This window comes from Acanthaster planci, linkage group LG02 (assembly GCF_054643075.1).
Source record: "Acanthaster planci isolate LZ-2023a linkage group LG02, COTS_SCS, whole genome shotgun sequence".
NCBI lineage: Eukaryota > Metazoa > Echinodermata > Asteroidea > Valvatida > Acanthasteridae > Acanthaster > Acanthaster planci.
This window is the reverse complement of record NC_141778.1, coordinates 26,137,314-26,154,618: the sequence shown is the minus strand read 5'-3', so window position 1 is coordinate 26,154,618 and position 17,305 is coordinate 26,137,314. Positions and strand designations below refer to the sequence as shown.

The following is a 17,305-nucleotide window of genomic DNA, read 5'->3' as shown; positions in this document are numbered from 1 at the left end:
TATATACTTGACCGTGTTGACCGAGCTACACTGTGCATGGGGATAAAGCATGACCTACATTTTTTCGTGAGGTCAAATGCATGGAAGTCTGCTTTACTTCCATGGGTTAACCATGGAGGAATAAAAACAACCATGACAGGGGTACGTGCATCAGAGCGGATGAGGGTTTATAGAGGAATATCAAATCATCCGCCTCACTACGGTGTACAGGCCGGGGTACTGGGGATTAAATGCCATTGGGCTGCAGGTCACCTGACGTTATCAGGTGGTCTTTATATCAGCGTCATGTGATCATACACATGATACGACACGTCATTTTTTTTTTACCAGACCTTCCTTGTTTGGCGTCGCACTCCGAAGGCTGTTGTTTTCTGGTGAATGATTTCGGGCGTGATTTCCTAGGCTTGTAAAGAATTGAGCGAAAGAACCATTCACAACAATGGCAACACAAGTAAGTAACAGGCCAATATAATATGAATATTTAATCATGTGGGGGAAATGTTTCTTAAAGGAATGCAGTGTATGTTCGGGATTGATATACCTACCGATAAACTGTGTGCAAGTTTAATGAAAACAGAGGTTTAGAAAAAAAAGGAACCCTTGCGAAATCCTCAACGGTAAGCAAACTTTAGGTTTGGGGTTTCCCTATGTGCAGTGTTTTCCATGCATATCATGAAGCAGAATACATTAATTCTGGCGAAAGACATGGCTTTGAATTTAGGCGTGGCCGGCCGATTTGCACGATCGCCTGATCGCGATCGCCGCAATTTGCTGACTGTGGGCCCAACGTAAGGTCTCCAACTTTACTTTCCTTCTTTTTTGAAACTGTCTTGCACAACCGTGAATAAGAAAGAAAAGGCGATTAGGCTGATGGCAGAATTCTCAACAATCATGCACTAATTAAGAACGAGCAATTGCACATACATGTAATTGACTCATCACAACCAACAATGCCATTAATTTTCTGTAAAGTCAAGAAGAGACCTGTACTACTATGGTAGGTTGCAGCAAACCTTCACACTTTCAGTTCACTTGTCAAAGAAAAAATGTAGCAGCTAACACAACCTCCAAATTCTAAAGACATTGTACAGTAAGCATTGCCATTACATTTTGGATTCTATGCCCACTGAGCTACTGCAGCAGTGCACTGTACATGTACAGTGCTGTTTAAAGTATAAGCACATGTTCGCAGGGTAATTTTTTTCCCCCGTCCTTTTTTCCCTCATTTTTCAATCAAATCCAATAATTTTAATTTCTATAGATGTTTTTATTCTCTTTTTTGGTACATTCAAACCCCAGGAGGATTTTTTTAAAGGAAATAAAACTCAAAATCAATTCATTACGGTACACTACAGACAGGTCTGGTTCCTGTTTCTAATGCTACAGAAGTGCCATACTGTAGCCATGGGGGGAAAAATCAGAAGGAAAGTGAATAGGTTCTTTTTTGATAAATAGTATTGAATGTCGGCTGTGACTGCAGAAGTGCCAATGCTTAAGTTGGCAGTCTCACAGATTGACATAGTCCTCACACAAAGAGCCCACAGCATAATTCATTTTACCAGCGAACATCTCAATGTGAGAATGTGACCACTGCCTCAACTACACCTGGCCAGACAGGCCTACCAGTTAGCGTAGGGTTGGACTGCACAGTTAAGCAGAAACCAAAAGTTTCACAAATGATCTGATTGATTTGCAGCAATTGCCGTACTGTGCAATAAATACCACCCCTCAAGCTTCATTAACAAGTTGCCAAGAAGTTACCTGCATGCAAGCATAACTGCATTGTTAACTGCCTGTCACCACCTGCTACATTTTTCTAATTTTAATATATTCCTTTTTTTGCCAAACTGTATAATTGATAATGCATCAGCTCAGTTGCAATCACTCAAGGCACCAATATGGCAGTGGGCTGAGTTGTGACCAGCGTTGTATGTGCAGTTCAGATAGGATAATAAAACCATTGCAAAAAACCTCAAGACCATAATCAGAACAACGCCAGACCTCCCTTCTGAATTCAAGTCCCAAGTTATTCAAATGAGCTTACAAATGAGAATTCCTTTGTCATTGCTCTGCCTGTTACTTAAGACTGGTCTTGGGTCTGTTCTTGTGATGGTGTTGACTGTAACACTGGTTGGGTCATACAATAGCAGACTACCAGGGAACTTTGGGTGGGGAGGCACTGACTTGCACTGTGGTCGTGCCCCCCCCCCTTGGAGTTACCCCACTGAGCAGCAGCCATAAACCTGTATATATTCATGCACCAAGGTTTCAGTGCCGGTTTGATATTAAGCAGTGCTGCAAAACCAAGACAATTTAATCAGTTGACTTCTAATCCACATTTGAATACCCAACCCACAATTAAGTTTGTGTAAATTGTTATTTCCCCCCAACAGAAGCATGTGTTTAACGTGGAGATGACGTGCGAGGGATGTTCTGGTGCTGTGACAAGGGTCCTGAACAAACTTGGAGGTAATCAAGATGGATCATTATTGAAAGTTTTGACATTTATCTTTGTTAACTGTGAATGGAAATAAACATAGATGACAAAAGGTACTCCTGTCCCTGCTACACAACCATTCAGTAACGTGAAAGTGTTGCGCATAAATTGTGCTGGTCATTTTAAAAGGTCAAAATGTGATGTGATCTTGAAAGATCCGCTCGATGTTGCCAAACGTGTATTAGAGGTGATAGCAGAATAGTCTCCCATTTTTTTGGGGGGGGGGGCAATTTGAGATTTGGTACCATTTTAATTATTAATGTCTAAATCATTTTTGAAACAAATATTTGATGCAGTTACTACTTACAACTTTAATTCTAATCTTTGAGGCAGTTAATTTTGTGTATCGAAGATTTTTACTCAGAACTTTAAAGTTTGATTTCTCAGGATGTGGTCGGCTTGTTTTTGTAACTTGGAAGTGGAAGTACTAGTTTAGGCTCAAGAAACGATAGGACCACCTATTGAAAGGCATTTCATGCAAACATTTTCAGAGTTTCAGCGGCCATTTTGTTGCAATTGCTCTGTTGAATGTTGCACACCATCTCTTTCCCCACTGTCTGCCACATGACATCTTGTGCATCATCAGCAACTGTTAAAACCATATGGAAACTCGGCTTTGGATCAGCCTGAACATGTCATTATTCCTCCCTCCCCCCCAATAGATAAAGTGGCCAAATTTGACGTTGACCTTGCCCAGAAGAAAGTGGTTATTGAGTCAGCGCTGTCCTCCGACGAACTGCTGGAGACCCTCAAGAAAACTGGCAAGGAAACCACCTATGTTGGCCAGGAAAACTGAACAGCAGTGCCATAATGCTGAGATAGCATGTTATTTTTGTGAGCAATTTAGAATGTGTGCTTAGCTTCCTTATTAGAGTAGACCAGGGTAACAAGTAGCATTATATAATTGGCTGAATCTTTGCACAAAAAGCCTATGAACTGTTCTCTTTGAGTTTCTGTGAATGGGATTTTTCTCCTGAGACCAAATCCATTCCAGCATCTCTTTTCCTCAGTTCATCGAGAGAGAAGGTGGAGAAATTGACTTCTGGCATCATACCTGGACAAGCAACTTCCACCCTGCACATTTTTATTTAATCTTCACCTCCAGCCGCATTCTGCACTTGTGCCATAATAATACATTGTATAACCTCTCAAGCATTCTGCACAAATGCATTGAGTTGGTGAAGGGATGTAACTTTTCAAATCTTAGGAGGGTGACTTAATTTCGGTATCATTGTATCTGAATGTCATACCAGTATGTCCATGCTGATATTATGAACTCAAATTCAACTTCTAATTTAAGTTACATCAGCAATCACAGAAGTTAGTCTGCAATGAGAAAAAAGTTTAAATAAGTTTCAATCTTTGGACTTGGGATTCCAATTGCTATACTGTTATTGTACATGGCGTGTAATGCCCAATTGACAGTTATTTGTGGATGTCCAAATAGTCTATGAATTCTTTTATGTTTTATTGAAATGCTCTGATTTCTTCCAAAATTTGTTTGCAAAGCCCGAGGCAGATTCCAAGGTTTCTATCCGTGATGCGTTGGGGGTAAGACTCACACATTTCAGGTTTATTTCTTGTGGTCCCACACCTGTATAGGGTTTGTCACAGTAAAAGTTTTATTTTTAAATACTGTGGTGTCCTTAATATGTAAGCAAAAATGAAAGCGTTTATCTTGGTAAAATATTTTCCTATCCTTCATCAATGAAAGCATTTCTTGAAAAAAATTATTTAAATCAGTGGCTGTTGCAGTGGTAGTGATAGGTAATTCCAGAAATAAGGGGTCCAAAAGTGTGACATTTTTGGGACCCTGTTACATCAGACCTTTGTTATTTGACATGGAAACATCACTGGAATTGTTTTCAAACTGTTACTATTTGTTTGGCAGGTACTTTGCATTAATTCATCACTCTTTGAAATGAGAAAATGTGTTCTGAACTTACAAAATCATATTTCAGATGTGACAGGGACACACAAAAAAAATGGACCCCTAATTTCTGGAATTACCCGAATATTATACTATACATGCTGTAATCTCCTTATATCTCCCTCCCCCCAAACACTCCCTATCCACATGCACCGCCCCTTTGATGATTCTCATTCTCAACTCTCACCAATGTTAGCAGCCCTTGTTCTGGATTATGTCTTTTATTTAAGGAAAAAGCTTTGTTATGTACAGTTGAACCTTGTAATACCATGCCCTGTATTCTACTTATAACAAGGAGAGTTTTAGTCCCAATCCTTTGTTCTTAATGGTTTTCATTCCTCAAAATATGAGGTTCCTGTTATAACGAGGTAATCTGCAAAGTCCATAGGACCTCTTATTAACGAGGTTCAACTGCAGTTAGTTCACATATTTGACAACTTGTGTCCTTGTTTATTCAGCGTTGTAGTCGAGACCTCTTGAGACTGTCTTTAAGACCCCGTAAGACCAACACTGTTAACACATGACCTCTCGTCTGGATGCAGGTCACAGGCTATTCTGACAAACCAAACAAAAGCGTTCCTTTGTGCTGGTCTTGTGCGTGCTCTTGTGTCTGATCTTGCAAATGGTCTCGACTACAACACTCTAATGCATGGATTCTGCCCATGGATTTCAGAGTGTATAATAAAGATTTCCAGCTGCTACTAAATCTCTTGTGAGACAAGTACCCGGTGTGATAATGCAGGTTTTAGGGGCCTCTCATCTCCATGTCTAGGTAGCCTGAAGCTTGCACATGTGGTACAGTGTATTTATGCCTGCCCTCACGCTGCCATTTTGCACAGGTCAACAATCAGCCATTAATTTTGGAACAGTATGTTGCTTCGATCCCCTCGTGATCAGTGTCTTGCGGTAAAACGTTCTTTTTTTGCTACATATCTCCTCTGTGTGACAAGGCCTGCTACTGCTGAATATGCTCTAGGTTCACAATGCAGTCTTCTACGGGTCTGAATTCACTGTTCCATACATCACAACTTTGCCATTGCACAAAATGCTCACTCCTCGTCATGATCAACGATGAACCATTCTCCCTAGAAACCAGTGATGGGAAAGGAGGAGAAAAGACGTTGAAGCAATGTTCAGGTTAAGAGCTTCATGAGGGGAAAATTGGTTGTGATATAAATATTTTGATGGAAACCCATATAATAAATCATCCATGTTGGAATTTGACTTTACAGGTACCAAATGGGCAATGGTATTTAAGTACACAAATTGTTTCCCCGTGCCCTTACAGCCTTTCCCAGAACCAATCTTCTTTAAAGTTCCAATATTATTTTTTTTCTGCAAAATTTGGAAATTCCATGATATAACTTTTACAAGGCATATCCGAGGGATGAATTTAAATTTTGGCACTTTTGACATGTTCAAGGGAAAAGGCATGTAAAATAGTCCCCCAAACTGCCTTTTTCCTCACAATTTTTCAAAAGTGAAATATTTTGCAGGGGGAGGGGGCATGGCCCTTGTTGATGCCCTGAATTCACCTATGCAGCCAGTTTAGCACAATATGTAAACATGCATCTGTCACACTGAACATACGGCAAAGATCCTTTCCTTTTATGACACTTTTACTTTGTTTAACTCAATTGCTTAATTCCTCACTGATCAATATTCGTAGAATGTTAAGGAGACCCCTACCTTTTTGCATCACTTAAATTTTTCAACGTGGTTACAGGGTGTGTATGAATCCAAAATTAATCTTGCCATGTTGGGAAGTCTTGTTTTCTGGGAAAGAGTTTATACACGGACAACCACAACGCCTGATGTCTCTGTGCACAAACCCTACGAGACTTGTCTGAAAAAGAAATTGAAGTGTTTTGGTAAATGCTTCAGAATTTTCTTTGCTAAATTTCACTTTCAGTGTTGTCCGTATATGGAACTCTCCTTTTTCTAAATTGAGAAGTCATTCCGGGGAGGAATTAGCTAGAAAATGTGTAGGCATAATGCTTACTAATTTTAGTAGTTGAATAATACAGCCTAGAAGTAGGGCCCGACAGCGGCGAGGATTGCCCCGTAAATCACCATCACATTTCAGAACTTTAGTTAGTCTTTCCTTTACAGCTGAAGAAATAAAGAGTCAAATTTGGGGAAGGTATGTGTTACAAAATAAAGTTCAAATAATGAAATATTGCTGATTGTGTATTTGATGACCACGCACATTTTCAATAGCAGCGGCAGAGTAGGCCGGTTGAAAGAATTACCGGAAGTATATATGTATAAGCCTATCTTCCTTTTACTTCTTCTCTGCGGAGTTTCAAGCACGTACACATCTTTGCCGGCAAATTTAATATTATAAAAACCTTTGCTTACCTTCCCACGAAACTATAGTTTGTTACGGTCACGAAACACTTTGTCTATCTGTCCATACGGGAACTAAACGTCACGAAAGCATTGGGAACTTACGATCACCATACAGTTTGTCTAACTCAGCATTAACGGTCACGAAATGATTTGCCTAACTATCCATTGGTGTTAACGGTCATGAAAAAAGTTTCCTAACTGTCCACCAAGAAATTAAGGGTCAGGAAATATTTGCCTAACTTTCCACTAGTTGATTTGATTGTTCGGAACAATTTGTCAAAATTGTCCTGGGACTCTGCCATCAGCAACATGGCAAATACTCAACACTTAATGAAAAATGAAATGTGCAGTGATTGGTCTACACATGTATAATGTTAATTTTTAGCGAATTTCCTGCTAAGGTATTGTCTGGGGCAAGACGGTCAGAAACAAACACTGGCAACATTGTCACAACCGCTACATAAAACTTATACCAGAAGTCTGATAATTCACTCAGCTTTGTTCTTTGTTGTTAGTTGGTCAAAAGAAAGCCTGACAGTTTTTATAGCCAGTACAGGCTGGCTTGGTGGAAATTTAGGGAGATGTTTACTATGCATTTCAGGGTAAAATAAAAGGCTGCTGTCTGACCGATAGGTCAGTGCAAAGTTAGGCGAATGTATCCTGACCGTCAAGTTCAGTGCAAAGTTAGGCAAATGTGTCCTGACCGTCAAGCTCAGTGCAAAGTTAGGCAAATGTGTCCTGACCGTTAAATTCAGTGCAAAGTTAGGCAAATGTGTCCTGACCGTTAAGTTCAGGCAAAGTTAGGCAAGTAGCCTTCAACCGTAAACTGGTTAATCAAATATTCCTGACGGTTGGCTGGCGCAATGGACAGTTAGGCAAACTGTCTCCGAACCGTCTGCTGCACGGTTTAAAGGAAGTTATAGGCACCTGCCTCAATTTTGTCGAACATTGGTTGTCCAAGAAAACTAGGTAAACTTTCACAAGCGTTTGTGGCCGAATGGAACCTAATATAAATTTCCAATGACGGTCAACTTCTTATGTTTGGGAGTAAGTCCGACTTCTGGCGCTTTGGCAAGGACAAAAACTTGCACATCTTGGCCTACTTGGCTTGTCAAGGGTTTAAAAAGAGCGTAAAAAGTGTTATCTTTTTATACTTTTTGAGAGTGGTTGAAGTCATTTATGTTGAATTTATGAGTTCTTGTGTTGTCACTTCACTGTTTTTAAGGTCTTAAGAATGAATGAAATAAACTGAGATTAGGAGCAGAATTTTGGAAAACTCTTTTGGGCAGTTTCGGTATGTATTTTGTTCACTGTTAGGAAATAGTCCCTCCTAAAATTGTCACATAATTATGACGAATGCAGTACGTAATGCAACACACGGATAAGCATGTAAATGTACATGTACATGCGGGCTTCTCCCAGTTCGTACGTATCAGCGTCAGTTCAGGTTAGAGAACAAAATCTTTTTGACGTATTTGAAGACAGTTCGCGTATGGACATTCGAAATCGGTCCCACTGTCCTCAAATGGGTAAGTGTTCATCATCAAAACATACACAACGCGGCAGCGGCTCGGAGAGTGAAGTTGATTCTATGAACTGTGGGTATTCTTTGAATGTTCTGAGTACGTTTTAAGATCGAAATGGCTTCCAATCAGTCAAGTTCAACAAATGTAAGTATATCAGGCCAAGGTTGCCGCTCTTGAAGGTTTTCACCCCTTGTGACCCGTAATTTTGATCCTTGTTGAAGAAGTGAAGTTGAAGTTGAGTGACTTGAGATGAAGTGCTTGCAAGTCAGGGGCGACTGTACACATCTTATCCTGCAGTATTTTCATGATTAAAGGCTAACTCGCCCCACAGCCATCCTTATTTTGGGAAACCTCTAACTTGTCTAGGATTATTTGCATTTTTCACCCCCTTTTTGAAAATGAAATGTGTATATTGGGCACAATCAGTCGATCTGGGTAATCTTGATCAGTATACTGATCTTGATCAGTGCGCAAATCGCCCCAGATAGGGCTGTTAACGTGCAGTCATGTTAACATGGGTAATTGCTGCACCTTTACGCAATCTGTCAATCTCTTTTGCATGATTTGTGGATGATCATCAACCATCACCATCAATCAATCAATCAATCAATCAATCAATCAATCAATCAATCACCTGTCCTTTCTAATTCACACTTTTGGAAAATTGTTGCAAAAAGCTAGCTTTAAGTACAGTTGGAAATTTATAGGGCTGAGTCAATTCAAATAATTCACTGGGCCTATTTGAATATTCAACCTTCATTTCGGTCGAATATCCAAATATTCGGTTGTACCAACGAGCAGATTGTTGAGGAACAAATCATATACAAAATCAGTTGCAATAACAGACATAATTGTACATTAAAATCACTGTAATAGCTTTTCGTATCTACGAGTATCTCCAGCCACGATTTAGCAAGATTTAAGAGACAAACAATAATTCTTTTCCTGTTGAAAATGTACATTCCTTTTCAATTTTTTAATGAATAATGTACTTTTCAAATTGTTGTGAGTTTTTTGTTGTTTTTCATTTAAATTTACACGGAACAAGCCTCCAATGTGCAATTTTTGTCTTTTAAAATGAAAGAAAATTCTCCCTTCCTTATCATTAATTTTGCATTCAAGTATTCAAATTCGAAAAAAATATTCAAATATTGGATGATCGATTGAATATTTGGTTATTTGGAAATTCCACATGGCCTTAGAAATTTCATGCAGGATCAACCAGTTGCGCAGAGTGAAAGGGCGAATGTAAAGATTCTACAATTTTACCTATATTTTTGGTCATGATGCATCATCCAGTCAATGACACTCAACTTATGTTTAATAAAGTGGATTTTTTAGCAAAGGAATCTGGTTGCACTAAACCGCTAAGGCCTAATTACTAAATTCACCTTGTGGGCATTTTGGAGTTTCTACTCCCACAAAATATCAAGATTAACCTTTTATTGTTTCAAATCGATTCCTACAGGCTATGTGGTATTCCAGGATGCTTCATTTCTGTTTCATGTTTATGGCCCTGCCTTGCTTAAAAGCCAGCACTGAACCAAAGCCACGTAACTTAGCCCTGTTGGATTCACAAAGATCAACATCATGATCAGTGATCCTAAAGCTGGTTTGCTCTATCGGATTTGACAGGCTCGCATGTCAGTGAACCAACATCGGATCACTGATCACGATCCAGATTGGTGTGAAACAAGCAGGCCCTGAATCCATCATTACCAAGTGGTTAATTAAGGCACTTAGCACAGGCACCGCACCCCCCCTCAAGGCACAAGGGCACAGGATCTGGCCTGTGGCCACTTTGAGGATTTTTTTACCCCCACCCCCAAAAAATTGCAACATTATCCTCTATTGTTTGAAGTTGAATCTTTCATTAAATTGCAAGCTACATGTATTCTTTTGTCTGTCTGTGATTTGGTCCAGTGCCCTTAAAAATCTCACATGATGTTTGTCGTCCAGATCTACCTTGTGACATCTACATGTACATGTATGAAGGCCCAGGTATAGCAGCTTCAACCCTATCTCATAGGTTCACTGGCTCCAGAACTCGCTTAATGGATGGCGCCAACCAGTGTTGGGATCTCTGATCGAGATGTGAAACAAACACACCCACAGATGCAGATGTGTGTCAATAAGCCACTTGCGAGTTAAATTTGAATAAAATCTGGTACACTGTGTTATTTGATTGCATAGAAACGTCATAATTTGAATTCCCCAGACTAAAGACACTATTGCTATACCTCGTGATTCAGGGAAGCTTTTGCATAGCGACCACCGTCTCTAGAATGGACTGGTTCCTTTGTGCTGTTCTTATCCATTGAAACAGTGTATTGTTGCAAGGCGTCTCTGATGTAACTAACCAAAAGCTTGACCCGAATCACGAGATATAGCAACAGTGGTTTTAGTATGGAGAATTCTAGTTGTTTATGTTCACATAAATTTAAAGAACTCAGTGCACCAGATTTTATTCAAATTTAACTCGCAAATGGCTTATTCCAACCTCAGTGAAGCCTTATGCGACCATCACTCATGACTTGACAACTACCAAAAAGTGTAAATCTGATGAAGAAACGCTAGTTGCAGGTGTTCTGTTGAAGTACGTGCACTGTTTCTATCATGGCCCATCGTCATTGTGCATGAGGTCTAAAGATGGTGGCTGGATACGGGGCTCTGTCCATAATCGAGATGCAGCATGTGATGTCTCTGTAGAAGATTCTAATCGCGACGTAATATTCTGCCCTCAGAGGCCCGAGGACCACAGACGCAAGTGGGACAGAGATGAATTTGAAAAATTGGCCAAGGAACGGCTACAAGCAGAAGAAGATGAGAGTGACTCAGGTAACTCACCTTAACCAGAACTCATAGGAAGGCTGATCTACCAGAAACCTTCCTAAAGCCTCCTGCCACGGTGTACGAACACACTGGTACACATGTTCCTTGCATTTTCTTTCTATAGAGAGCCATCAAGTCCCATCTGAAGCACTGTAGATATTGGACCAGTGGCTTGTCTTCAGTCCAACAAATGACCCTTTTTAATTTATTTAATGTTACCAACCTCAGTAACATTCAAAATTAACAAAGCGAAAGTATTTCTGCAAAATTTAAAATGCAACTTAAAATTGATGTTGTAAGAAGAACATTGGTGTCTTTTTTTCTGTCATACTTGTAAAAGCATTCAACCACAGTGCCATTTGTCATTCCAGTTCTGTGGAATTGTCTCCTGGGACTCGGCAAAAGAAAAGCCCATATTATAAATGAAATAGCGTCCAGAACATTCGGAATTTGAACTTGCTGCAGACTGCAGAAGGTCTGAAACCAGTCCTGAAACTGGGATTAACCTAAACCCTGCCAGATGCAGAAATGTGAGAAGACGTTAAGTGTCTGTTGGAGCCTGGCGAGTCGACAGCGGCAGAATAAACCGCCCCGTTGAGACAGGAGCTAGACCCATTAAATTGTTGTGCTGTTAAATTAATCCAAGGGTAGCTAGCAGAATGGGACTCTGAGGGCAGATGCCTGTGGGAATAGTTGATCTGTTTGATCTAGTCGTTAAACTCTGCAGGCAAACAATTTGGACGAACAATGCAAACTTATGCATCTAGCAGAGTCTCATGTACATGTATAAAGGCTGAGTTAGTTCAGATAATTAAACATTCAAACATTCCACCATCCGTTGAATGGAATATTTGAATATTTTGTCGTACAAAATTACCACAAAAGCCAAAACATAATATATAGTTTCAGAAAAAGAAAAAATTGAAGGAAAAATCATTTAACCCTAACCCTCTAGGCTCTTGCACTAGAAAGCATACTGAACCTCACAAAATCCAACAGGTTCATGTACTTGTCTATGTACTTGTACATGCAGGTCACTGTACCAAACCTGATAAAATCCAACAGAATGAGCCCGTTGGAGTTTGAGTGATATGGTATGGATGGGTCTATGCAGTATAGGATGACTTGCATTGAACAGTACCAAACCTGACAAAATCAAGCATAGTCCAACAATTGGTACAGCAAGTCAGACACTGCACACAATGACTCCTGTGTGTCCCAACTCACACAGAATCCAACACCATCTCCCTGGGCCTTTCATCCCAAGTCTCACAAAATTCAACAGCAGGTTCCTACGGTACGGTACCAAACCTGCCAAAACCTGCTGTTGGAGTATGGCAGGTTTTGGGCAGTTAGGGTTAATAAACTTTTCCCTTTTTTTGGTTTAATTGATTTTCACCTCTGTAAATGTATATCAGATTTCAAAAATGAATATTCCGTTATTCGATATTCAGTCGAATTTACAAATATTTGAGTTATTGACACAGCCCTGTCAAAATACCCTGGAGGTTTAGGGTTAATACCTAACAAATGTTACCAATATTCACGTTGTCTTGCTCTTGAACTCTGGTTTTTGCAGCAACAGACAAAAAGAGCCGACAGCCCCCCGTCAAACGGGAGCTGCTCAAACAGCGTGACTACAAGGTGGACCTGGAGTCCCGCCTGGGAAAGTCCCAGGTCATCACCAAGACCACGCCCTCCTCCCAGATGGGCGGCTACTACTGCAACGTGTGCGACTGCGTGGTCAAAGACTCCATCAACTTCCTAGACCACATCAACGGCAAGAAACGTAAGGCAGTCTACAGCTTGGCTTAGTCTTGCAATCTCTTAAACCAGACTCCATCTTGTCAGCATTTTTTACGAAGGAGCCTCCCTGACAAATCTTCCATCTTGCAGGGAATCAATGAGTTGGCCATATTGAAATTGGAGTCAAAGTTACCTCTTCTTTTTTTTTTAACTTTAGGGCATCAGTGAAGGAATAAAACTAAATTTCTTGACAAATTTTTACCTATAATCTACTCTAATGAATAAATTGAAATTAGTGGTAAAAGGTAGCTTAGCATTTTATGAAATACTATTTATAGAAGAGAGCGAGGCTTGAAGCCTAAGAAAATCCTAAAATAGTCTGATACCTTCCCATTCAACAGTTGTCAAGTCAGAGCACAGATACAGGGCATAAGATCAAAATGGCACGTATACTCAGGTATACTGAGGAATAAGGTCTGTGGCATGTGCTCTTTGTACTCCAACTTTCAAAGGGATATCAGGCTTCATGCTCTATAGCGACTGAGATCTACACATTCCTTAAACCCTGCAGAGGTCTCCACAACCTCCTGATGGATTTGAAGGATGACAGAGGGCTAGGATTAAGGTCGGAGCAGTTCACTTGACAGTGTGCCAGCCAACATTGCCTTGAAATTGTAACTTTTTTTGTTAATAAGCGCCACCTGTCCAGAATGTTATCCTACTATGTGTTCTTTGTCTTCCTTACTACAGAAAAAATCTCAACCTCTGTCGTGGTTCTGGTTGTTCAAAGAGAAAATGAAAAAAAATGCAGTTTTTTTCTCCAATGAGAAATCTGCTGTGAATCGACTGGACTGGCCTGAAATTTCCCAAAGTTAGAGTTAGGGGACCAGATGTGATGATTCTGACATTCCGGTCGGTTGGACATTTCAATCCCAGCAAATGAATTCTGTTTCAGCAGTGTCTACAATTGGACGGCAGTATTTCCCCATGATGCTCTGTAAAATTAAAATTTGTGCCTCCAGCTTCGACTGTGAATTGCTCAAATTGATTTGTATCTGTAGTGTCACTCTTGGCTTATTTCTCTTTTCAAATTTGCTGTGCAACACATCCAATGCAAACATTTTGCATTGGATGGCTGGGGTAGATTCAACGGCATATCCTTTTTAGGCCGAACAAAAATGAGGCATTGACTTCAATTTAAATTCCTGAAGTAGTAGCGAAACTGATGTAAAACATTTAAGTTTGCACATACTAGTTTTTTTATTTCCAAATCTCTCCTGAATGATCAGATCAAAGAAACCTTGGTATGTCCATGAAAGTGGAACGGTCGACGCTGGACCAGGTCAAACGACGCTTTGAGCTGAACAAGAGAAAGAAGGAAGAGAAGAAGAAAGACTATGACTTTGAATCCAGAATGCAGGAGCTTCGAGAAGAGGTACGCTTGCCAAGAGCTTCTTGTTTATTTGCCGTTTGGCAGCTGAATGAGATACAGGGCGCAAGTAGGCCGAGCGCATTGTCCATTTTAAAAAAATTTGCCTTGACCCACCGCATATTTTCAGCTGTGTCTTGTTTTGTGCAACAGGTAGCTGCACCCGAGTGAGGTGTGAGCGTGCAACAAGGGCAGTCTGGCAACTGTACTTCATTGCTATGATATGACCGTGCTGTTTTTGGTTTTTTGCATGCTGACCATGACACTGTGCTGTGTCACTCGATACGGGTGGCTGTCAACACAAGTCAATCTGAGCTGCCGAGTTAGTAGGTTACTGCGTGGCAGTGTTTGTTATCAAGTCCATCGTACGTCGTCCAGTCTTGAGCCAAGTTGCAAGCCTTTGGAGTAAACTCTGACAATGACTTTCCTGTGTGATATTTCGCTCTGTTACATTCTGACCGTTCTGGTGGAAGGACTTGTGATGGACTTGATCTCAAAACTGCCTTGTGCACACTGAACCAGCGCAGTATTGGGTTGCAAGTGGGAAACTCGTGTTTATTTGGAGACTATGTACAATTTCACATACATTGTATTAGTGTGAAATAAGAGGGGTTAATTGTTGTTATTCTGTTTGGTTCTCCAAAAAGGAAGCCAAACAGAAGGCTTACCGGAAAGAGAAGCGACAGGAGAGAAAGCGGAAAGCAGAGGATGACGACCTGGACTCGGGCCTTGACCCCGATATGGCCGCCATGATGGGCTTCTCAGGGTTCGGCTCCACCAAAAAGTAGGTCTCAAAATGTCCTTGTTTTTCCTCTTTTTTTTTTTTTTTTGGCAGCATTTTAGTCGTTCTGATATTTAAACAGTGTAAATTTACAATCACTGTATAATCTTATGATTTTTAACACCCCTGCCCATTTTTTCGCTTAACCATAATTAACGTCTTCCATACATGTTGAAAACAGTGTTGCAAAATGCAAGATGGCTCAAACCTGGTTAGTATGTCTTTGGCCATACTTGAGAAGTGCTCACTGTAAGAAAAAAACCAAAATGGCCCCATTATTTTTCTCATTTGTATCAGTTTTTAGAAGCTAAGTAAACAATTGTTTTGTTTGTTCTTTTCATTTTCAGGCACTGAAAGCTATCATTGTATCAACTGCGATCTTTTCCTGTGTTGGCAAAGACATTGGCTGGACTGTCTACTCAGAAAGTTTCCCATGACCTTAGCATTTGTTAGTCAGACTCAGACAACAGTTAAACATTGGGAGTTCCTTGCCAGGTTTCCAGTTTCCTTTGCATCACTGCCCTTTTTGTGACAAACAGGCTGTTGCCATGGCGACAGCTCATGGAGTTTTAAGCCGACCTTTGTTCATCGTTCAGTCACCCTACTATTCCCAAAAAATTTGCCTCGGTATCTTTCTGGATGCAGTGTTGAGAGTCTTGTTTCTTCTCATTCAGGACCAGCTTCTTGCTTAGCATATGTTTTCGCTAAGCCAATACCAGCGGAACACTAGTCACCAGCATTATGCAAACTATGCTCTTTTGACTGGTGACCTATTTTTGCTAAGCAAATAGTTTCTGTACTTAGCAAATTTGCAAGCCTAGACGTCTGTGAAAGTGGTGCGAGCTGATACATGTTCTCTCAATTTTGTCACCTGGAGAAATGTTGCTCCACTCTCCAGCCAAATCGGCTTCAAAGTTGCTACCCAGGGACCAATTTCAACTATCGGCTGTGTCCAAATTACTTGGCCGTAGTTTGAAATTACGCACGAGTCGGTGGCAGTGGCTGAAGTCTGTTCCCATAGAGTCGTGTGTAACTTCGAGCCGAAGCCAAGTGATTTGGGCACGGCGTTAATATTTGGTGCTTGTTTGGAGTGGTCGGTACAATTGCCTGCCATTCGTTGTATGACAGTACAACACTCCCCTGTGATGACTGGAAGGTCACTTCTGTGGAAAAGTGACCAAAGTTGTCACTTTGAGTTGGAAGTTACAATGCCAGACGTGTGGTGAGAATTAGGGAAGGGTGTTGGGGTGACACTGGGGGCAAGTTCCATCAAAGACCAAAGTTAACCATAGTTGGACTAACTCTAATCAAGCACACGCTAGTTGACGATGGGTGGATGAGTCTAGTCAACAGAGTCATTCCATGAGGTTGGGGCACAAGTTGTGATGCTGTCAATTGTTACATAACATAAAAATGAACAGCTATTTCCCTGCATGTGGATTCCAAACCGACATTGTTATACATCTTGCAAGGCTGAATACAGAGGTGTGTCTTATTTTGACAGAGTAAATGACCTACTCTACAGGTCGTGAATCAAACTATTCGCGATCAGCCTATCGAGGTTGGTCGCGTCGTTGGTTGTTATGAACTGTTCATAATAGCACAATGCAGACAGGAGCAGTTAAATAAGAAAACTGCCCCCCAAAAAACAGTATGTCACTAGTAAATCACCATTTTCACTTTCAATTTTTCATTTTGCCCTTCCTGCGGCCACCTTCTCTACCCTTCGGCCTGATAACCTGACAATGATTGATTAGGGTCATTAGCACTTCATCTTCACTGCACATGTGCTATGGTACATCACAAACCAACCACTAGTTAACTAGTGGTCCTTGGTCGAACTTGCCCTAGGTGCCATCATGTAGTGCAAAACACTTCACAGTTATCAGAGACTATTTTTCCCTGTAGTGGTCATGGGGTGTGAAAAATACCCCTTCCATAATTGCTACTCGTGTCGCACCTGTTAAATGATTATTTAAACTCAGACATTTGGAGATAAATCATAGTTCAAAGGAATTTGTTGTAAGTCACTGTAAATATTTTTAGGTTGGATGACAGTTGAAAATCTGTAAGAGTCAATGTGGAGAGAAATAAATTTTTCATTGGAAACATATTTGTCAGTGTCTATCGCTTTTGATTTTTAAACCAGTCACCATGAAATATTGTTTAAGTTGAACTAACAAATCCGAAGAATTGAACAAGACAGACTGTA

General features: G+C 40.5%; 2 protein-coding genes and 1 long non-coding RNA gene across 3 annotated transcripts; 2 read left to right on the top strand and 1 right to left on the bottom strand.

The window, feature by feature from the left end:
* The first annotated feature begins 292 nt into the window (after nucleotides 1-292).
* LOC110975963 (copper transport protein ATOX1-like) lies at nucleotides 293-5,133 on the top strand. Its single transcript, XM_022228850.2, has 3 exons — nucleotides 293-451; nucleotides 2,394-2,469; nucleotides 3,160-5,133. Exons 1-3 carry the CDS (start codon nucleotides 440-442, stop codon nucleotides 3,291-3,293), a joined length of 222 nt encoding a protein of 73 aa, XP_022084542.1. The 5' UTR covers nucleotides 293-439; the 3' UTR covers nucleotides 3,294-5,133.
* Nucleotides 3,884-6,904, bottom strand: LOC110975951 (uncharacterized). Its single transcript, XR_002597782.2, has 3 exons — nucleotides 6,789-6,904; nucleotides 6,430-6,539; nucleotides 3,884-5,512 (listed from the first exon to the last, which is right to left on the bottom strand). It is a non-coding gene; the product is annotated as an uncharacterized LOC110975951 (long non-coding RNA).
* A 1,396-nt stretch (nucleotides 6,905-8,300) lies between these two features.
* zmat2 (zinc finger matrin-type 2) lies at nucleotides 8,301-17,206 on the top strand. Its single transcript, XM_022228838.2, has 6 exons — nucleotides 8,301-8,449; nucleotides 11,050-11,143; nucleotides 12,717-12,926; nucleotides 14,173-14,318; nucleotides 14,960-15,096; nucleotides 15,441-17,206. The coding sequence occupies exons 1-6, from the start codon at nucleotides 8,420-8,422 to the stop codon at nucleotides 15,445-15,447; spliced, it is 624 nt and encodes a 207-aa protein (XP_022084530.2). The 5' UTR covers nucleotides 8,301-8,419; the 3' UTR covers nucleotides 15,448-17,206.
* The last annotated feature ends 99 nt before the right edge of the window (nucleotides 17,207-17,305 follow it).